The following is a 23827-nucleotide window of genomic DNA, read 5'->3' as shown; positions in this document are numbered from 1 at the left end:
TGGGGGAGTCCAGAACTCGAGGGCGAAGAATGATAAGATATAAAACGGAACTAAGGGGCAACATTTTCACACAGAGTGTGGTGCATGTAACAAATGAGCTGCCAGAGGAAGTGGTGGAGCCTGATACAATTATAGAATTTAAAAGACATCTAGATGGGTATATGAATAAAAAGGGTTGAGAGGGATATGGGCCAAGTGCTGACAAATGGGACTAGGTTAGGTTAGGATATCTGGTCAGCATGGACAAGTTAGACTGATGGGTCTATTTCCATTCTGTACATCTCTTGACTCTATGACATACAGTCTGAGCCATTAGTACAAATGTATTAAAAAGCTTCCCCTACTGATGTGATTGTTTATATCATGTAACATGGCTTTCTCACTAGTGGTCACAGTCTAATAAAATTAGAAATTGAAAGACTCTCCAAGTTTTCTTAATACAAAATCTAAAAAGTCCGTGTACATTTGGTTTGAAGCAGTGTTTTCTATTACTCACCAAGATTTTTTTGTTTTCTCCTCAGAAATTTGTCTGCAATTCTGAAGGCAGTAACTCATACTTGTAATGATATTTGTAGGTATCAACACTCCTGGTATCTCAACATATGTGGTCATAATTCATGCATAATCCAGACAGTGAGTATGAGCAGATCATTAGATCATTTGATCATTGTGAAGGGGAGGGTTAATTTGTCAGAGTTATGCCTCACTATTTCTTCATTTCACATTAACACCTGGTCTTTTTCAGCAGTAGTACTGCTACCAATCAAAGATTGAGGACACTTTCCACTCCCTAGCCTGAGGATGCTGAGTCTAATTGAGGCTGTCATTGATACCATAACTCAGATTACTTAACTGCACAAACAAGAATCGAATTTGTGATCTATATAATTCAAAACTGCATCACAGTGCATTTCCTGGCATTGATAGGTGAAAAGACCGGATTTATTAATTGACATAAGACTAGATCAACAAATGTCTTCTCTTTTATGGATGTAAAATCTTAACCATACAGCTTGTCTAATTTTATGCTGGAATATTTCAAATGGTTAGCATCTCATCTTGTAAAAATGCAATAAGTTAGACAGCTATCAAAAAGTTGACATTATTCTTTGGTTAGAATCATTACCCTGACAGAAAATTGATATCAAATATTAGTTTGAGTTTCATCACATAATCAATTAAGATTTTCAGTATGCTTCAGTTAGGTAATTTCCATTTTCTGTTAACTTTTCAGCATCCAATTTCTGTTTTATAAAATTTTTAATGAACGACTCTCACAAGGATATAAATAATTCAACAGAGATTTAATTAAAAATCCATCAGTAAATGAGCCAAAAAAGTCCTCAGTGCTATTAATGACTGAACGTTCAAAGCACTCCAGAAGGCAATAAGGAAACTTCAGGACCTGTGTTTTTGTGATTGGTAACTGTAAGTGTATTGATCAACATGCGTGTTCTTCAAGTCAGCCAAAACTTCTTTGAAATTCTGTTTTGTTAACAGTGTGTAAATGCATAATTTACAGCAGAGAAATTCTCCAGGCGTTTTGACGAAATTCAAAACTTGCTTTTTGAAAAATAGCATCCAGAATCCAGAAAAAGAAACATGAAATTCCATATTCCCTTGGTTGCAACAAAGCAAACAAGGCTAACAAAGAGATTTACCTTCACTGAAATAGTTGGCTGTACAATTGTTAATAATGCAATCTCCCCCCAAAAAATGACAATCATTGTCACATATGCCAGCCCAATTCTTCCCTTGTAAAGATCTGCTCAGAACTTGATAAACCCACAAGACTGACGCAGTTATGAATCATTAAGGTTGAAAGGGATGATGTATCAGTGACACAGAATCAATCAGATACCACTGTCTGACATTGGGTGCTTTATGACATAGTTTGAAACCCTTGAAAACACCTTAAAACCATGCATTGTTTCCTATTACCCCACAGGTAATTAAAGAGAGAAGTTTTCTAGCCAAGTAATGCATCTTGCTTTAGTTGTAATTGTGTGGTAGATCTCAATAGGTGACAGCCAACTGAAGTTCAACAAGTAGTATAAAATGTAAATCTCAACTGTTGCACTCATAAGTACAAAACTTTAACTGCAGTGTTGTGTTTACTGGTTTAACCACACTATTAGTCAACTTAATTTTTGCACATACGTATTGCATTGTTCCTTCTCCTATATTTGAATTCTCTTTTAAATTAATCTTTGAGAACTATCTGTCAGCCAGGTGGGCACATTGACTTGTGGTGATGCACACAATTGATTGTCATCTCAATAGAACACACAACCTTTCATCAGCTTGTGGCTTCATAATTGAGCCAAAATACTTTATTGATCATTTTAAATAAACTTTAAGCAAATAAACGCCTTGGTAATTTTCGATAGCAGACTGGATTTGATAAATGAAAAAAAAAACTCATAATGAGATTTGAGACTTGAGAAAAGGAATGTAGAAATACAATTTTGAGATTTTGCCAGGCCATTAGTTCAGTGGTTATCTTCTTCAGATGGGAGTTACTGTCTTTGTCATAACAGATGGAAAATTTACCATGCACTGCATGCTACCACCATTTGCTCAATGCCTCTGCTTTAATTTCCAAAGTTCACTGCACAAAACAAAAGTGCTTTAGTTAGACTTTCTAACCAGATTTATTTGAATGATAAATGCTGAAATATATAATGAATATATTTCTTTTCAGATTCACTTGATTTTCAAACTGAATTTACAGTGAGTCAAAGAATGAATGCTTATACCAGCTATACTAGTAGTGGAGGAAATTCCCGTGCGTTTAACTTTTAGTATATTACCAATAACTGTTGTATGTCAATGAGGATGTCAAAGAGGCATTTCCTGATGATGAGCTTTTGCCTGAAACGTCGATTTTCGGATACTGCTTGACCTGCTGTGCTTTTCCAGCACCACACTCTCGACTCTGATCTCTGGCATCTGGAGTCCTCACTTCCGCCGATGTCAAAGGGACCGCCAACCAATGGCTCAACCCATCTCAGAAATAACTGTGGTGGCCCTCAAATGTTTTACAAAAATGTGGTTTTTAACAACTCACAAAGGAAGAATGTAACAGGAAATGGGATGACATTTCAATTAATCTAACATGCATTAAGTTCTACTTAATTCTGGAGATACTTTGGTCCCATTGTTTATGGGGAGGAGAGATCATCAGTGAAGCCAAAAATGGGCAAAAGCACAAGGTCAAGCAGGGACAAGAGATGTCCCACCAATTTTAATAATTAGACCTTTTTCCCAACTTTTACCCACTTGTCATACCCAATGGCAGGCTAAATGGATAGTCTGTCAAAGATGCATGAGGTTACACCAGCAGTAGGAAGTCACAGATTGAGTGGGGTGTTAAAGAATAAACACTAGCCATCATATGTGAGGTGATTGAAACTGTGGGGTATTTCAGGAAATGTGGTGTGGGAACGGAGGGCACAAGCAGTTGTGGGAATGGTCAACAATTATGGAGGGATGTGAACATTTATGAGGTGGAAAAATCTGCATATGTCTGGGGAGGAAAATAAGCACAAACTTGGATATGTGTGGGGAGGGAAAGTGGGCAGTCAGGACAGAGGCTGGGACCTGTGGTTAGTAATCCAAAGCAAGTCAACATTGGTTTAACAAACCACATTGGTTGGAGATCTACATTTGCAGGTTTGCAGAGAGAGAGACAGATAGCAGAACAAGAGAAAAGGATCTGGAGGCAAGGAATCAATAAGAGAATAAAGGCTTCTGAAAGGATCTTGAAAATTATTTCTCCTCCTCCAGGCCCATATATCTGGCAGCTACCATTTCTGAGCTTACAGTCTCCTGAGGATTGTGTGTCCGGTGATGTTGGCACGTTACAGATAATTCAGATCTGAATTGCTGTGCCAACATGAGTTTTTACATACATGATGTAGCCTGGAGCAACAGGTACTCAAATAAAGACACAAAGTGCAGGAGAGAGTCTAGCCGGTCTGTACAGAGAAAAACAGAGTGAATGTGTTGAGTCCGATATGACTCTTCCTTGAAATGGACCACAACATCTCCAGAAATGTGTGCAGCACCAGTTAAGTCTAACTTAGGCTCTAATTGCGCCCAAGAGTCTGATTCAAATCTGTTAGGAAGAATCCTGGCTACCCACTGCTAAGTAGTTGGATGATATGATAAAACAGTGATAATCGCATGGGATCGGATCCATTGAATTCTACTTTTTCAACACCCTTTGGCAGTCAAGTAGGAGGTGGTTTTAGTAGTCAGGGTCAAATTGCGGTAGCCATCAAGTAATAAATAATGCCACTTCATGGTTTGTGGCATAAATACGCCATTTGCTGGTGTTGAATTATTTAGGCTGCAGTTCTATACATTTTCATTTGGACAAAGTCAGAGATCACACAAGACCAAAGTTATCGTCCAATGGGTTATTTGAAATTCCAAACTCCTTCATCAGGTGAAGTGGAGGGGAACACACAGGCTCCCCACATCTTTTCTATTTGAATCACCATTAGGGTTAAAAGAGAGGCTCTGACAGTTTCTCAAATGGTAAACACATTCCAGACAAGCTGAATGAACAACCTGTGCATTTCCAAAGACAAAATTTATAAAGACAGTCCAGTGCAATGAAAGGTTAACATTGTCAACTGACCGTAACTATCATGTTCAATGACAAACATCATATGCTGTTGTGAAAGATTTTACTTATGTCCAACAATGGTGAATGTTGGATGTTTTCAGAACCAAGGTGATGGATATTGCAATTGACTTGTTTCATTTCAGGATGCCATGAGGAATGGTCTCAAGCCACCTGGGGCGTGGTTGAAGCTTGAGCTCCTGAGGTGACTGCTTTGATTGCAAGCTGTTTCTGCAAATTTCTGAGATGAGGTTGGGCCATTGATTGGCAGTGGTCTTTGACACCCTCGTTGACATACAACTTGAAGTCAGAGGTCTAATAGGACAACATTACACAGATAAAGAAAGATAGGGAGGTGATGGCCTAGTGGCATGATTACTGGACTGTTGATCCAAAGACCCACGTCATGTTCTGGAGACTGGTGTTTGAATCCTGCCATGGCAGATGGTGGAACTTGAATTCAATAAAAAAAAGAGTCTAATGATGGTCATGAATCTGTTGCTTTAACAACTGCATAAGTAATAATATGCATTTGTTTTTTTTAATGTTCCTCTATTTTCAAATGTCTCTGTGGCCTGACAGAGCCAAGCAGGACACTGCATCAGCAGCTCTACTCAGGAGGAGGAGTAGAGCAGGGTAGTGAACCAAGCACTGGAGTAAGGCAGCAGATTGAGCTTGCAGCAAAGCTCATAGCAAGGGGAACTGATAGGTTATAAGTGCTTTGGTGGAGTGGGTTTCAACTTCTTGCTCGGAGCACTCAATGAGGTCAGCAGCACTGATCTCCTGCTGTGCCAGTGTGATAACAGGACACAGCCTGATCCATGAAAGAAGGCAAAAAGAAAACAGGAAACTACAAGCCAGTTGGCTTGACATCAGTCATGAAGAAAATTATCAGAATCTATTAAGAAAGTTTTAATTTGATTCGAACAAGTCAACATCATTTTATGAAATATAATTCGATTAGTTTAAAATAGTTAAAAATCGCACAACACTCGGTTATGGTCCAACAGGTTTATTTGTCGGACCATAACCTGGTGCTGTGTGATTTTTAACTTTGTACACCCCAGTCCAACACCGGAACCTCCAAATCAGTTTTAAAATAGTTTTAGAAAAGGATAAAACTGATCAAAAAGTTAACGTTCGAAATTGGAGTAAGGCCAATTTTGTCAGTATGAGACAGGACCTTTCAAAAGTTGATTGGAGGAGCCTAATTGCAGGTAAAGGGATGGTTGGGAAGTGGGAGACCTTTAAGACTGAGACAATGAGAGTTCGGAAAAAGTATGTTCCTATTAGTATGAAGGGCAAGGCTGATAGCGCACAGAACACTGGGTATGTAGAGAAATTGAGGCTGTGGTCAAGAAAAAGTAGAATGGATATATCAGGTGTAAGGCATTAGGAGTATACTCAAGAGAGAAATCAGAAGGGCAAAAAGGGGATGTGAGATAGCTTTGATATATTGAAGAGATTCTACAAAAACATTAAGGGCAAAAGATTAACCAGGGAGAGAATAGGGCCCCTTAAAGATCAACATGGCCTTCCACGTTGGAACCACAGGAGATGCATAAGGTACAAATTGAATTTTTTTGCAACAGTGCTTACTGTGAAGAAACGTATGGAAGCTAGGGAACTTGAGGAAATATGTAGTGATGTCTTGAAAAAAGAGAAAGGTACAAAAGAAGTGGTACTGGAGATCTTAAAATGCATAAAGGTCGATAAATTCCCAAGTTCCGAACAAGTATTTCCCAGAACTTTATGAGAAGCTAGGGAAGAGATTGCTAGGCCCCTTGCTAAATTATCTCTATTATCAAAATCCACAGGTGGTGTGCTGGAGGACTGGATGTTGGCTAATGTGGTGCCAGCAAGGCCATAAGGAAAATCCAGGGAACTACAGACTAGTGAGTTTGACGTCAGTGGTAGATTAGATTACTTACAGTGTAGAAACAGGCCCTTCGGCCCAACAAGTCCACACCGACCCGCCGAAGCTCAACCCACCCATACATTTACCCCTTACCTAACACTACGGGCAATTTAGCATGGCCAATTCACCTGACCCGCACATCTTTGGACTGTGGGAGGAAACCAGAGCACCCGGAGGAAACCCACTCAGACACGGGGAGAACATGCAAACTCCACACAGTCAGTCGCCTGAGGTGAGAAATGAACCTGGGTCTCTGGCGCTGTGAGGCAGCAGTGCTAACCACTGTGCCACCGTGCTGCCCACGGTAGGTTGTTGTTGTTGTTGTTGTAGGTAGGTTGTTGGAGGGGATTCTGAAGGACAGGATTTGCATGTACTTGGAAAAGCAAGGACTGTATAGGGATAGTCAGCATGATTTTGTGATGGGAAATCATGTCTCACTAACTTGATTGAGTTTTTGAAGAGGTGACAAAGAAGATTGATCAAGGCAGAGTGGTAGACGTTGTCTGTATGGACTTCAGCAAAGCATTCAACAAGGTTCTGTGTGGTAAAATGGTTAGTAAGGTTAGATCACATGAGATCCAGGAGGAGCTAGTCAATTGAATTCAAAATTGGCTTGAAGGTAGAAGACAGAGAGTGGTGGTGGAAGGCTGTCTTTCGGATTGGGGGCCTGTGACCAGTGGAGTGCCACAAGGATCGGTGCTAGGTCCACTGCTATTCCACGTTTATATAATAATTTGGATGTGAATCTAGGAAGAGTCATTAGTAAGCTTACAGATGATGCCAAAATTGGAGATAAAGTGAATATGGAAAGAAGTTTATCTCAGAGTACAACAGGATTTTGATCAGATGGGATGATGGGTTGAGGATTGGCAGATGGAGTTTAATTTAAATAAATGTGAGGTGTTGCATTTAGAAAAGCAAACTAGGGCAGGACTTACACAGTTAATGGTAGGGCACTGTAGTGTCTTTCTGAACAAAGAGACTTTGGGGTGCAGGTGCACAGTTCTTTGAAAGTGGAGTCGCAGGTAAACAAGATGGTGAAGATGATGTTTGGCACGACTGCCTTCATTGGTCATAACATTTTGTATGGGCATTCGGATATTACGTTGCAGCTGTGTAGGACATTGGTGAGGCCACTTTAGGAGTACTGTGTACAATTCTGGTCATCCTCCTATAGGAAGGATGTTGTGAAACTTGAAAGAATGCAGTAAGGATTTCAAGGATGTTGCTGGGACTGGAGGGTTTGAGTTATAGGGACTGACTAAATAGGCTGGAGATATTTTCCATGGAGCATCGGAGGCTGAGGGGTGACCTTATGGAGGTTTATAAAATCATGAGAAGCATGGTCATTTCTCCTGCCTAGGGAATCTAAAACACTCAGACACAGTCTTAGGATAAGGGGCCAATCCTTTACATGAAGTTGAGAACAAAGTTCTCTATTCAAAAGAGTTGTACATCTTTGGAAATCTCTATCCTAGAGGATATTGGATGTGCAATCATTGAATATGTTTAAGGCTGAGATGAGTAGATATTTGGTCTTAGAGAATGAAGAATGAGGGGGACTAACCAGAAAGGCCATTAAAGCCCAAAGCAGCCATACTCATATTGACTGCTAGAGCAAGTTCGACAGACAAATGGTCTCCTCCTGATCTTATTTCCTATGTTCTTATGTAATACAGTTTGACATGTTGCCATTGTTGTTATGTATGAGAATCAGCAGTCAATTTATGCACAGTAAGTTTACACAAACAGCAAGTGATAATCACCCAGATGATCTATTTTACTGAAATTGATTCAGGGATCAATATTTGTCAGGACATCGGAGATAACTTCTCTGCTCTGGTTTGAAATAGTGCTGACAGATCTTTCATGCAAAAGTCATCACTCCCAGCAGTGGAGCACTCCCCAGTAACGTGTTGGAATGTCAGCCTAAAATGTTGCAATTAAACTCTCAGGAATGAGACGTGAACCCACATACTGACTCAGCGTGCGACCAGTGAGCCACAGTTGACAAGTCAGTCTACAAACAGTGTCAGCCAGAGTTTGAATCTTACAACAACTAGCAAATAAAGTGCTTTCCAAGTTCCAGTGCAGTCTGGATAGCTGAGTTAAATCTGAAAGAATTGAATGTTCTATGGGGGTATGAAGTGAGTCAATGTTTTCAAAGAGAAAACAGAAGTGACAGCTCCAGATATATCAAGGAGGAGAGGGAAATATATATATTTCACTGTATTATACCCTTTGTATCATTAATCCATCATGTATAAATGACGTTATTTATTGTCGCAAATTGTTTTTCTCAATTTTCTGAGAGTGTATAAATAGTCTTCCAGGAGCTCTTGTGGTGCAGTGGCAATGTCCTTATATCTAAACCAGCTTCAGACCCACTTGCTCCACAGATGTGTTATAACATGTCTGAATTGATTTTCACAAAATTTAATCACCATCCTACCCTTTGAAGAGATGACAGTTTCACTGTACTACATTGTGTGTTCTAATAACCGAGGTACAGATTCTATTGTGACCCAGACAGTCACTCGCTTCACTTTTGCCCACAGGTGGAAACATAGCCTCTGTCAAGGTTTTTAAAATTAATATGGGGCCCCGATCAAACTCAGAGAGTGCACAAATTGGCACTGCCAGAATCCATACTGGGTCATCGCCACCAACTCGATCCTGAGGCATTTTCATGAAGGGTGACTCGGAGTCTAGCTTGCTGCCGACCCAATGGATGCTGACTCACACCAATACCTGATGAAAAGGAACTTATTAAGGCTCCCTTTGCATGCCAAATGAGGTGTATAGGTGCCCACTTCATCCTGGGCCACGCTCCAAGATGTGGACCCAGTGTGGGAAGTAAGAGGGCATTTGTGGGAAGGGTGTGGGGGAAAAAATGGGTCAATGAAGAACCCTGACATGACCATAATGGCTGCCAGGTCACAGATGTAGGTACTATCCATTGGCTGAAGGGGTTGCCTCTTCAGGAGAGGGGTGGCAATAAAAAAGAATAAAGTAAATGCTCCTGTCCTTCTCCTCTCTCTTTCTATTTCAGATTTGGTTAATGGCTCCTAACCTGATCTCTGTGTATGCCAATCAGTGAATAACTGGAGGACATCTGATTGGCTCTTCTGATTCGGGAAGCCTACCCAAACATCCCTGATTTTATACTGGGTCCAGTTTTGAAATTCCCAGTGCAGGTAAGGGCAGTACCCAGAACTGATCACCAATATCTGGCTCTCAATCCCCAATTTAAAAACCATGTTCTATCAAAACCTTTCAGCATTTCAAAGCCTATTATTTAAAAAAGAAAGTCTCGGCCTGTTCATCGTCATGAAGAAAATGAAGCCTGAGAATAGTTTTCAGGGCTGGCCTTATGCCCTCTGGTTACCGATGCAGAAGACTCGTCGTCTATTCACACATGTAATCAAAAGTGAGCCGTAACTAATTTCCATGCCCAATTTGCACAAATTCAAAAGCTTACCTTCAATGAATTGTATTCAGTAAAAGAAAACATCAAATACTACTCTGTGAACTAAAACTCACTCTCAAACATCACTGAGAAGGAATTTGTTGCTGATAACTTACAGGTACTTTACTGTAGATAGAAGCCAGAAGAATAATTTATTTGATGCTGCAGTTTCAGTAAAACACATCACGGTAACTTTATTGTTTAAAAAGCTTTACTGAGGGCCAGCAATCATAAAATGCTTTGGAAAAACATAGAATTATATCAATCGTAGAATTAATTATGGAATTCAGACGACACTGGTCTTAAAGGATCAATGTCTGCACGGAAAATTCAGGCAAAAAACAATTTTGCCTTGAAACACATTAAATCATTACCATTCTTTACAAAGTATAATACCACATACCTTCCCAGAAATATTATCAATATTTGTCATCCTAGTAGTGTATGGCTACAGTAGTTACTTTGTCCGCTGCAGATATTTTTAACTAAACTGTCGAAACGTGTTATGACACACCTCTGAAGCAGATTGGACTTGAATCCCCTTCTCCTGGCCCAGAGTTAGTGATGCTACCACTGTCCAATTAAAAATGTCTATGCTTTTGTTTGTACACTAGCACATTCCTAATACTGGTATAGTTCAGAATTGTGGAGCATTGAACTGTACCCCACTACTATCAGTACTGTAATCTAACACAAACTCTCCCATTACTATCAGTACTGTAATCGAACACAAACTCTCCCATCAAGAAAACATTGCCAAAATTATGTTGACTGATAGTGAATTTTTGAATAACAGAATAACAATTTTTCGAGAATTGAGTATAACCCACTTCAACAGCATCAATTTTAAAATTTGTATCAGTGTAACCAGAATGTTGCATGGCAGAGTTAAAAATAATCAGCTAGGTTGGTTGCGCAATGCAGCTGCATTGACTCAAATAATGTGGAAAAACACTTACATACTTTTTGTACGTTGTGCTGGCTTGACAGAACAACCATTAGACTAATGTGTTGCAAGAATAAAACTGGCAGATTTAATGCATTCATCCTGTAACAAGTAAAGATATTAAGTGCAGCTTTGTACAGGACTACTTTTTTTCTCTCTCAAGAGTTTCCTATGCAGTAACCCAGACCCTATGTTTACTTCAGCTTACAATCTTGACTTGCTGAATTCAAGACAGCCTTTTTCCTTCTTCTATCTCCCTTCTATTTTTATCTCTAGCTTTCTTCCTTTTACCAGTTCGGTGTCATAAGGTGGTGCTTATCAGTGGCATCTGAAGAATGTTGCTATCAGTGGAGACACATTTGAAAAGCATAGATCAGTCACAGTGTGAAAACATAGACACTTTTACATGGACAACATGTCTTCAACGGTAGGAGCTTATTCCACCTGGGACCAATGGCAGTACAGCAGCACGAAGCAAGCAAACCATGTGGCATTAGAGGCAGCAGACACCTCACTTATCCTGCTTGTCAGAAAGGGAAGGGCAGAGAAATGGCAACTGAATATCCCTTTCTGCCAGTAACCAGAAGGAGTTCAGCAGCTGGTTGCAATGATAATACTTAAAGGTCTCAGGTCTCTCCTGGAGCACCATGCTTTCAGAAAATCACAATGTATCCAAATGACATCATTGAAAATGGACATCAAGGAAAACAAGATTGGAGAAAAAAGAGCCTGTAATCATAGCCTGGCATTCAAAATACTGGTCAACAGTTCTTCACTTCCTTGTAATCACTACAAATGGAAACAAATTAAGTGGTGGGCAGACTGAGGGACTAAAGGGGTTGAACTAAAGAGGAACAGACTAACTAAACGTTTACACACTGACAAACCAGCGTGGCTGATACACCATAGATATGGTTTGATTTCCACTTACTTTTAAGCATCTCTTGACAATCAACTCATATTTTGTGAATTCATTTCAATGTCAATACAGCCATTAAAAGCTCCAAATTGTCATGTTAATGATAATGTTAATCAGGAGTTGGCTAACCCCACGGATTAATTTAAATAAAACATTGAAACACAGACCAAGTTATGAAGCTGACAATACACCAAACCAACTGAGTCCTATGTATGCATCTTGCAGATCCATGGCACGTAAATTGCCAGATGTAATCACAACATTGTATGTACACAGTACATAGAATCCTTAAAGGTACACATACAACTTGCCCTCATTTCCAAAAAGAAGTTTAACTATTTACAATCACAAGAAAACCATTGAGTCTCTAGAATATAAAGTCAATTTGTTGATTTATCGAGATCTTGTGATGGTGACTTTATCTGGGATGCCATTGATTGCCCACAGCCATCAGTGATATTATCTGACACTCCTATTATTGTTATCAAATTTGCTATTTATGTACAGCAAGTACTATTCCACGATTTGCTCATCCCGATCCACTTTTAGCCAAGCTTTCTTCCTCAAGCTTTCTTCTTCACATTCCTCAAAGTGCTTTGAGTGATTCAAGATGACTTGCCATTTACTGATTTGTTTTTGGAAAATATGCAGCTCTTTTGATGCTCCTGGTTTTACATGCTAGATTCTTCTAATTTTATCAAAGTGTTAACCTTCTGTCGGTACAATATATTTTCTCCTTCATAACCTACTATAATAACTGCCCAGCCTCTTCAGTTCTTTCTGAAGCCTGGACCTCTTCCATTTGCTGATTCAGTGATTATTTGGTTTTACCTTTGTCCAACTTGAGCTTTTCAGATCAGCATCATTACTGGCATTTAGTTTTGAAAGGAATATCACATCAGTTGTTTGTATCTTCTTGTTGTGTTTGAAGTGAATCTTCTGCTCCTGTTGTAGGTCTATCTTTTTCTCCAGTATTGCTTTGAGCTCAAGATAATGTTTCTGTAGCTGCTCCTGGTGAGTCTAATCTATTTTATGTGTGATTTGCTCCAGTTATTCAGATTCCCTACAGTATGGAAACAGGCCCATCAGCCCAACCAGTCCACACTGACCCTCCGAAGTGTAACCCACCAAGGCCCATTTCCCTCTGACTAATGAACCTAACACTACAGACAATTTAGCATGGCCAATTCGCCAACCTGCATATCTTTGGATTGTGGGAGGAAACCAGAGCACCCAGAGGAAACCCACGCAGACACGGGGAAAACTCCACACAGTCAGTCGCCTGAGGCTGGAATCAAACCTGGAACCCTGGTGCTGTGAGGCAGCAGTGCTAGCCACCTTGCCACCCCTGTAAGTCAACAATATTTGTTGTTGGATTGATCTCACAAAGCTTGCAATTCAACTTCTTCCTTTCTTTCCTTTTAGCTCTTTATAATTTCAGCAGATATATCCCCAAAGGTTTCTTTATCTAAGATATGGATGTCTCCAGTTTTGATTTATCCTGAGTCAGTTGTTCAGCCACTCCATAGCAGAGAGTTGAGATTTTCACTCAGTTAATTCGGAACGAAGTGAAGTGTTCTGTCCTTTCTTCATGTTCAGCTCTGAAAGTGTTTCTTGAATAGTCTGCAGCAATTGCTGTTCTGTCTCTGATGTTTGACTGAACCTGTGAATTGTGACTAATGCAAAAATGTTTTTGAAATGTGGAGTGCCTGTAATGTACAGCAGCATTGATCCAACACAGAATTAGTGAACTGTTGTATAATAAAAAAAATACATTTGGAGGGTTAATCAAAGTTTTTTCTGTCAGTAAGTGCATGCCTATTTAGACTATATTGCAGTGTACTGTGTTAGTTCTTGCCTTGTGACAACCTTAGCCAGTAATGAATATTCACCAGTAATCTCTCAGCAGATAATTTAAATTTCTGTGAACACTTCAGATGAGGTGATATTATTGATGTTTTCCATAAGCTTGACAATTTGAAACATGTGTTCACCACTCTTTGTATTTTCATGTACATTGTCAGATTATGGTTTGTCAATCACTTTATGGAGGCTCCTATGGCAGGATAGCACATGGTCTTTATTTTAGCTTGAATTTCTCCTTAGGTGCAGTTTGTTTTTGTCAGTGCGCTGCTGTTTGTAGCTACATTAGCCCCAGTACACTGCCTCTACCAGCTGCCTTTTCTGCCAGATGCCTTGAAAAATTGATTGACAGCTAGGCATTTCCTTGGCCACAAGGATGGCCACACCTTCCACACACCTTGTGTTCTTGTGATTGTGTCGACCACCAAATTTGAACTGGGGATCTGTAATCTTTGTCAACCTGCAGGGATTGCTTTATACTTACGTCAATCCTTCAGTAGTTCTCCATCACCATAAGTCATTGTTTTGTCTAGCAAAACACTTTCTGGAAAGCTTCCATGGGGCGGATGTGATGACCAACTCAATAATTCTGTTTGCTAGCTATCCATCTGAGAAATCACATAATGAGCACTTTCCTTCGCATCTGCTCACAAAGTCTTGTTTTTATTGATTCTGTAGGTTTTTGTCTACATGGCATGAATTCTATTTGATGAATATGGATGTTTGATTTGGCTCTGAATTGGTTTTCTGATGTGGTTCATACTTTTTCAGAATTTAGTCACTAGATGGCTGTTAATCTGGTCTGCTATGCCTGGGTGAATATTGATTCCTAATTGTTAAGCAAATCTTGATAGGTTTCCTTTCTGCATTGGATCTATCTAAATATATAAATCAAAGTTTCGAATGCTGCATAAAGCTTTTGAATTGTCTTGCGTTCCACTTGAAACTAAGAAATTTTATAGTCAATTTGACAATATGCCTTTGACTTACCTTTACTTGCTATTGATCTGGTGCACGACCTGATTAGTTATTTTTCTCAGATGAGTTAAACTAGCCTCTCAACTGGGATTTGTCTGATCGCCAGAAAGTTATATTTCCAACACTCATCAATGTAGTAATGCACAAAGACAATAAGGTTGACTCATGCACTTCAGCTCAACTGAAGACTCTTAACCATAAGCTTCACCTTGAGATGACCCTGTTCATTGACAGTTTACACAAAGTAAACCTATTCAGCAAGCTATTTTGTGTGGGGCACCACTACTGGTTACTATGTCAGGTTAATGATAATAGCCCAGTTATAAAACTCTCTTCACACAATTATTGACTTGGTGTGTTATTCTACCTAAACCTATACAAACAATTACAACTTATGAAGCAGACATTACAGCAAACCAGCTGATTCCTTTAGAGCAGCTAGCGCACTCAAGGCAGATTGACTGCTCAGCAGAGTCACAATATTAAATACACAGAGCAATTGGGATCCTTGAAGGTGAAATTTCTCAAAAGCAAGGTACACAAATTACAACTATCCAGACTACATTTTTAAATATTTTTTCTTTACATTTTTACTTAACCCCTTCTTAAACATTGTGTTTAACTATGCTTCACTAGCCACTTGTTGGTTAGTATTCAAATCATATTCAAATAAACCAAAAAGAGAAATAAAGGCAAGATAACATAAAATTGAGCATCCAAAAAGTTGATCAGGAGGTTTGAGAAAATGGCTGACAGTAAATTTGCTTTGTTTTTCTTTAATCCATGAAGTCCCATCTAATAGACAACATTTGACACATCTATGAGGCGACTGCCTTAATAGTTCTGCATTGGGCATTACTTAAAATGATGCAAGCCTTCGACATCACTGAGCTTTAATTCTCTTATTTTCAAAGAAAATCATGATGAAGTGCACTGCTTTTAATAACTTTTCTCTCATCAGTGCTCAGTGATGAAACACTTTTCAACTCGGGGTAAATATTATGTATTGAACGGTTTGATAGAACACAGGGTACATGAATAACATACAAGAATAACGCACAAACCTTGAACATACAAGAACATTTGAGGGACTTCATAGAATCCCTATAATGTAGAAGCAGGCCAATCAGCCCATCCAGTTCACACTGACCCTCCAAACAGCATTTCATCCAGACCCAGCCCTGAGCCCTATCCCTGTAATCACGCATTTCCCATGGCTAACCCACCTAACTTGCACATCCCTGGACACTATGGGCAATTTAGCATGGCCAATTGACCTAACCTGCACATTTTTGGAATGTGGGAGAAAAACCAGAGCAAGTCCACTCAGAGAGAATGTGCAAACTCCACACAGGCAATATCTCAGGCTGGAATTGAACCCACGCCCCTGGTACTGAGAGGCAGCAGTGCTCACCTCTTAGCCACCTTTAAGTTACTGAGACAGATTGGAGACAGTGAGGTGTTTCTGTTTAGGAATGATACGTTTGGGAGGGGATTTGATAAAGGTGTTTAAAAAAAACTCTGACAGAATCTAAAGCATACCGAGGGAAAATGTTTCCATTGGTAGCAAAGTCAAAAATCCAGCAAACAGTTTAAGGCGATTGGTAAAAGAAACAATGGTGACATGAAGAAAAAACTTTCTCAGAAAGAGAGTACTTAATTTCCTGAATGTACAGGCAGTTAATTTTATGCAGACAGATTCTACCATGATTTTAAAAGGGAATTAAATAAAAACCTGAAGTGAATACGTTTACAAGGCTGCAAGGAAAGGACTAGAGAGTTAGGTTACACTTGCAGTGAGCTGGCAAGGATATATCAGGCACAATGGCCTCCCTCTGTGCTGTTATCATTCTTTAATTCACTTTCTCTTTCCTCCCTATATGTCCAAATATACGTGTCGCACTTAATTGACCATTACCTCAACCTAAATGTAATGTATGGCATTGCCTTTCTCTATATTCACCATTCTTCAATAATTTCTAAATGAGGAAAAATGAGGAAAATTTAGTGTCAGAATTCATAACAAAATTGGAATCTAAATAAAAATAGTTGAAATCTATCTCTATATGAAAGTAGAAATGATTGACAGCAATGTTTCAGACCGAGAACTTAAAATCTTCTTAACAGATTCCTGTCTCCATTATTTTTAGATTGATTAGCCAATAAATCGATCAAAATAGTGAGGGAAAACATAAATGAGTTTACTCAATATTTCTGTAATACCGCTGACCATACTGTATTCTAAAGAACAGCAGAGGTAGAAGATTGTCATCCAGCAGTCAAAAAGGCAGCTATCGACAGAAGAATCAAAGAACTGCAGATCGTTTACCAATCCACCCAGGTCAGATTTTTGACACAACTGTTCATTTGCTAACAGTTTTTCCTTTTCCATACTCTTATTTAACATTTTTAAAATATGTATCTCTCCACCTGCTGTTCCAGATTGAGCGTGCAAGAATGTTTCTGGAATATATTTTACATCTTAAGAATACACTCAGCGTTTATTTACAAAACCCTGAGATCTCTTCTTTTATTCTTTCTGTGTTTTATCTTAAATGTGTGGCCTTTAATTACTGAATCACTGATGCATAGGACTCTGTTTTTCCCTACTTCCTTTTCATAATGTCATTGGACTTTGAATCATGGACTAGATGTCCTTTTATCCTTTATCCATTCTTACAAAAGGATCTCCAGTTTTCCTAATCTCTCCTCATAGTGAAATTATTGGTGTTATCTTAGTAAATCCTTTCTGCACCTTCTCTGCTGTCTTGACAGTCTTTAAGGAATGGTTTCAAAAACAGGATACACTACTCTAGCAGAGGCTGAATAATCATCTGTATAGGGCTCACATTCCCTCTTGGCTTTTACATGCTACGCTGCTATTATAAAGCCTAGATTCCTGCGCAATGTTTTTCTCTACAAATTTATCAACCTGTCTTCGCTCCTTAAAAGATTTAAGCTTTCATTTAAAGCAGACAGTGAGGAGATTATCGCTCCATTTAATTAATCTGGGTTCTATTGAAACCACCTGCAAAAGATGATGAAGCAGTAATTTGGAATCCAGTTCCATCATTTTTTCTTAGATTCATTCATCTCTTAAGGAACTTGGCTTCAATTTAAAAAAAACTACAGGTTTGGTATAAAATACTTTTTGGTTGCTTTTGCAAATAATATAAAGAAATAATGCTGTTGTTTACCATTGTAAGCTGAGATCAGTTCATTTGAACAAAAATAGGGACTTCTGCAAATAGAAACCTCTGATACTCACTTCGTCTTTGCCTTCTTCCCTTCAAGACATGGCTGCCGGTGTAATCCATGGAGTTTAAAATGATCACCGCCAAAAAGAATCCAAACTGCATAGTAATAACTGCGCAGCTCTGTCTCTGTTCTAGATGAAGGCTGAAGCAGATGAAGGCAATTCCAAAATGATATTTATGATCTTTGATAGTGTCTCCTAGAGCAACTCACTGAAGGAAGTCTGAACACACAAAGCTCTGTCCACATACACATACAAGTGCAATAAGAGAAAGCATGTTTTCAGGTATAACTCCATGGAGATCGCAACTTGATGGAAAATGTTCTGTCAAAATCCATTCAGACGTATGCTACATAAATGTGTTCTCTGGTAGACCCTGTATAAGCTGCAAGAACAAATATGGAAATAATTAGACTGCATTGTGTGAACGTGGAAGTCAGAAATGACAATTGGAATATTTGAACTATTTTTCAGGGTTCAAGCTTTTAAAAATTGTCAGTAAAGAAATATAATGGAAATGGGTTTGAAACATTCTGTCCATTATTAAGGTTTGACTAAGTAGCCAGAATTAATAAGAAATAAAACTAACATTTTGAACATCAACAGGACTTTTCCAGATATGCTTGCCACTTCTTAGTAAAATAAATGTGTGAAATATAACTATTTTAATACAATTTATTGCATGCAAGAATTTGTTAGATCAGAACTTGGGATTTTCAATATTTCCAGACTAGAGGATGATGCCTCGAAATTGTGCTGCAGGAAGGAGCTTCAGTCAGGTTTTATCTAAGACTTTTGTAATCAACTGCACTTGCATCTGAAAGTACCGAGTATCTAGTCCTCCTTGAACTAAAGCTAAAGTTGTGGTGTTCATTAATAAAGCATTAAGTGAATGGCCTTAAAAAAGAAACATTGCCACCATTACTAAATTAAACTAAATGAAGCTAAATTATCACTGATGGAATACTGTAGATTAAACCACCAGGGAAAGAAACTAGCTGGAAAAATAAGTCAAAAATGACCATCAGAAATTATCAAGCCTTTGATTTATCTGTCCATTTGTGCATTTGTTTTCAATGCTCTTTCCCACCCACTACTACCACCTCGCACATCCCTACCCAACCCCCAATCATTTTAAAAACTAAGTATAAAGTCTGGAATACATTCTGTACTTAGGCTCAGTTTCACAGTGTCAAATGACTCCAAATCAGGTTGTCCTTATTATGAAATCAGAATTTTTAAAAAACCAGCATATAGGAATATGTGAAAGATATTGAGAAACATGCTGTAAATTGATGAAATTTAGATGACACTGGATTCATGAGAGGGAAGCAGAAAATAAGGTTATCGTGCAGTATTCATGCTATTTATTGCCAAAAAAAAGTTATTCTACAAACTTTAATTTTTTTCTTACATATAAGTGACTTCCAGATAAATACGGCTTAATAGAAATTTGAATGAAGGTGAAATAGGGCTGAAGATATGACACAGAGGCTTTCTTTTGTAGATTAATACAGTGCAAGCCATTGCCCAGTTCAGATCAGAGTCAGTTGTTTTTATCCTTACTTTCCCACCTTGGATTAAATACAAACATATTTACGTGTCTTACCGTTGTGCCTCCAATCACGACTCTCCAACCTTCTGCTAAGATGGATACAATCTTAGTTGCAGTCACCATTAATACTGCTATCTGATCAACTAAGGGGAGGTGTGTTTCAGGGAGGGCAGGGGGAGGGCATATTGAGAGACTGTTTTTGTTAAGCTTTACCTCTAACTCATCCTTCCCCAATCAACCCACTTTCCTTCACAGAGATGGACTGCTCAGCTGCTACATAGTGCTCCACCTAGTAGCCGTGCCAAGTACTGCTGGCATTTATTCAGTGGGAAAAGGCAAACTTAAATGGTATGGAAAGCAAAGATTGAACCTCACAAATTTTATGACTTGAAAGGTAAATTTTGTTATTATATAAATTAGGAATATAATCATATGTTGTTATTTCAATGCTGTATTATTTATTTTAAACAACCTATGAAAATTAATGATATAAACAAGAAAAAGGTTTAAACTGATGCAGTATTTAGAGAGTGCATTAACAAATTGCGTGAGATTTTCCTTCTGATAACATTTTAACTTGGCTTTTATTGGTTAAAGTTCATAACAGAGACGACAAAAGTAGCAGTCTTTGTATCAACTTTCAGAGTTTATTTAAAACTGGGGAATTGTATACACTGGAATATAAAGACACAATTAGTTATGAAGTGCTACCAATACTCAGAATGAAATGGTTAACGCAGGTTGAAAGTGAAGGATGAAATGCATCAAATCTATTGGGCTGTTTGTTGTATGCACAAGCCTTGGACACGTTCTGCTTGAAATACATTCTGTAAATCAATGGAAAAGTGACTGCAGACTAATCAGTAATGGAAAAGTCGCTGTTATGTTTTAATCCCCACGTAATAATGTGCACTAACCCCATGAACATCAGTCAAAATGATTTTAGTCTTTCAGTGCAAATTAACTTTTAATGCACCTGTTCTCAGAATAGACTTTAATTTTCATCAATTGGTCAGAAAATTCACTACCCTTTAGAAAACAATCCTAATTTTCAATGCGAGAAAATCCACTCCATCAAATTACGTTATCCATTCAGATAATAAACATAGAAATATACCCCAAATTGTTGGTCTCCCCAAATCTGATCATCAGAGTAAGGCGTTAAATGACATGATTTTCAAATAGTATTTAAAGGGTTCTGGATGAATTATATTTAAGTAACGCTTTTTCAAAGCAATCTTGATGGTGCTCGCACTTGTTAAAATAGGTGTGTTATTTCAATTTCATTTTACACTTTATTTCTGCATGGAGAAGCAAGTGGTTACAAGGAAAAAGGGTCCCAAGAACAAATCACACAGAGAATCAAAGCAGTTTACAATCAGGAGTAGGACGAATTATCCCATCAATTCTCTTTATGTTTTGTTTAACATGTGGATGTGACATTCTTGTGTGTCTATCTGTCTGGTCAGAGGACATGTACTCAAAACATTGTCTCCCCAATTCTATGTTAAAAAACAATAATGTACACATTGTCTTCTTCTGCCTTTGACATAAAGAACACAAGTCCATGGACCATACAATTATTTACATGGAGGCTGTTTGATTTATTTTGTTAGAAATATTCTGTTTTCTCACGTAATCAACCAGTTAGTTGATAAATTGCCCATTTAATGATAAAGGACTATTTGGAATTCCGTGCACATTTTCACAATTATGCAGAGATGTTATGACATTATAGAGCTCCTACTTCAATTTTAGGTGGAAAACAAATTAGCCCATCTATGAATGCTGACTGAAAATAGCAGAGCTAGTTACTAGAAAGGAACTCGGAAGTTTTGTGGAAAAAATGTTGGGGCTTGAATTGAATTGACTAAGTCATAGATATGTCAACTTTTCCTTCAGAATTAATGCACAATTTAGGTGATGCTTATTGAGATACAAATAGCTTAATAAAATGTAGAAAAATGTAAGAGAATATGGAAAAGAAAAATTAAAGTAGGGGCTGCTTCAATTAACATTGTCATTTTGGTTGAAGTGAACCGGTACATTATAAAAAAATTTAGCTTAAACTAACGATTCTGCAAGAGATTCCTGTAAGACTGTGCATGTTACTTTGACCTTGCTCATTGGACAGGAAGCACACTGAATTGATTGGAATGATGGTTTGATACTCCAAACAATATTACTTTCTTTTGACTTAAACTGAGACTGAAGTCAGACAGGATACAAAAGCAGCACCTCTCACAATCTCCTTCGGTCATTGATTGGTGGGTTATGTTAGATTCTACTCTTGTAAGTCAGACAGAATATGAAATGTTTTTAATAATCCATAGGCAAAAAGAATTTACCCATTTGATGACTTCCTATCTATGGGAATATGGTTTTGATCAACAATCCTTTACATTGTTGAGTTTCCAGTCTCACACATCATAATGGATAGGTGCTAAACTAAGTTTAACCTGCAATTGAGGAGTGTAGGGAGCAGTAGAGAGAGAAAAATGTTTCCTTGTGCCTTTTGTATACCTTCCAGAAACAGATTTCAATTCAACATCTGCAGAGACAGAGGATCAATATTGTGGTAGCTCATGCATGTTGTGTAGGAGTAAAAGTTTCTCAAAAGATTTAAGGGGAGAGAAAAGACTCTCCTTAAGATTACTTCAAGGGAAAAACGCTTTAATAGCAATAGTTTAAAAACCATTATACACAGCACACAAACGTAGCTATGTCATGTTCCTTTGCTAACATAATGCAGGATTTTCCTTGCTAACTTTCTTTGATTATCACTATGCAGTGTTCTGCAGTATGCGACTTGTTACATTAGAGCTCAGGAAGGCTCCTTTCCTGCAAAAATGGGAATGGGTTCCTTTGCATTAAAATTAAACTCTCACCTTTAATTCCTATGTCATTTCTCAAATGCCCAAAGTATAATGTAACTAAGATGTTTTGGAATGTAATTTATCTTGCTACAGTGCTACTTTGAGAATCAAGATGAGGAGGACTGACTCTTAGCCTGAGTGGCATTTTGGTTATAATTGTCAATAATAGCAAATAAGTCATTACAGTCTCAATGTGAAACATATTCAACTGTGATAAGAAAGTTTCTTACCTGAATATTAAAGGGATGATGCTGTACCATCAACAGGTGTCAAAGAAGTTTCTTTCCTTTTTTTCCTTGTGTAGGTGAAACACAAGCCACTGACTATTTATCTCCGTTGCACTCTCCTGACTTCAGTTGCAAAACTGATATTTTTGTGGCTGTTTCTCTGATCTGTAAGAGTTACATTAGTGTCAAGATTCTCTCAGTTTTAGCTTGACAGCAACTATGGCAGCATGGCTGTGGTGAAAGGTATGATTTAATTTTACTCAGCTGTTCGAACAGGGCACAGAGGCATCGGTATTTAGCACTCCAGAGGTATGAATGGGGCAACGCCACTGGGTATGTGCAGCATCTGAGAAGTACAGATGGGATTCCCTCCAAGAGGACCTTCTGTCTACTGCATCTCAAACAATGAGGCGTCCCAATAACAATTTAGATCATTCTGCGCTGCAGGGGATCCAGTTTTTGATTCAGACTCCACGCTCCCAAAACACTGATTATAACACACAGCTCACAGCATCTCGCTTTGAATAAACATCCAGCTCTCAGCCCTAGCATGCACAGGCTGAACACATTTGGTCACACCTCTTTAACTTTCATGCCAATCAGGTGGTCAAAGGGAAACCCTGGACTGGATTAATATGCACTCTGTCTTTATTGGGATTTCTAATGCTGTTCCAAATCATCCATCTGCAGGAGCCTCATCAACTCACTAATAAACAATTCCCAAGCTAGCTTTCTTATAAGTCTTCATTTTAATTTTGCTTCTGCAAATGTAGAAATCACATTGACTCTATGAAAGAGAGAGAATGGTCTATTTTAAAATGCATCCAAATTATACCTCAGTAGCAATTCTCAACTTTCAAAGTGTATAATACTGTAAAGATCTATGCTGGAGTCAGCTCACTCAGTGACTACATGCTTTTCTTGAAGGGAACAAATTACAAAAGTACTCACAGCCTCGGAGATTCGAATGCCATTCATTAGTGCCTAGTTATGATTAATATATTAAGCAGAGTTAAAAATCACACAACACCAGGTTATAGTCCAACAGGTTTAATTGGAAGCACACTAGCTTCCAACACCGGCATCTCCAAATCATGTATATTAAGCAGATCTCACTCAAAGAAAGGAAATGTTCTCCCTCAATACCAGGGTGTGCAGCAAGGGCTTTTTCATGCTACAGATGATGG

General features: G+C 38.4%; 1 protein-coding gene across 1 annotated transcript in view; it reads right to left on the bottom strand.

Annotated features, from left to right (window-relative positions):
• The window catches only part of rspo1 (R-spondin 1), a 204727-nt gene extending 181578 nt beyond the window's left edge, over window positions 1-23149 (bottom strand). The window contains exons 1-2 of the mRNA XM_060847341.1: window positions 22644-23149; window positions 17995-18367 (exon numbers count right to left, since the gene is read on the bottom strand). Of these exons, the coding sequence (XP_060703324.1) occupies window positions 17995-18085 (91 nt within the window). The 5' untranslated portion in view covers window positions 18086-18367; window positions 22644-23149. The remainder of the gene's footprint in view (window positions 1-17994; window positions 18368-22643) is intronic.
• Between the last annotated feature and the right edge of the window lie 678 nt (window positions 23150-23827).

This window comes from Hemiscyllium ocellatum, chromosome 30 (genome assembly GCF_020745735.1).
Source record: "Hemiscyllium ocellatum isolate sHemOce1 chromosome 30, sHemOce1.pat.X.cur, whole genome shotgun sequence".
Lineage (NCBI taxonomy): Eukaryota > Metazoa > Chordata > Chondrichthyes > Orectolobiformes > Hemiscylliidae > Hemiscyllium > Hemiscyllium ocellatum.
The sequence above is the reverse complement of the archived record's forward strand: the minus strand, read 5'-3'. Positions and strand labels throughout refer to the sequence as shown.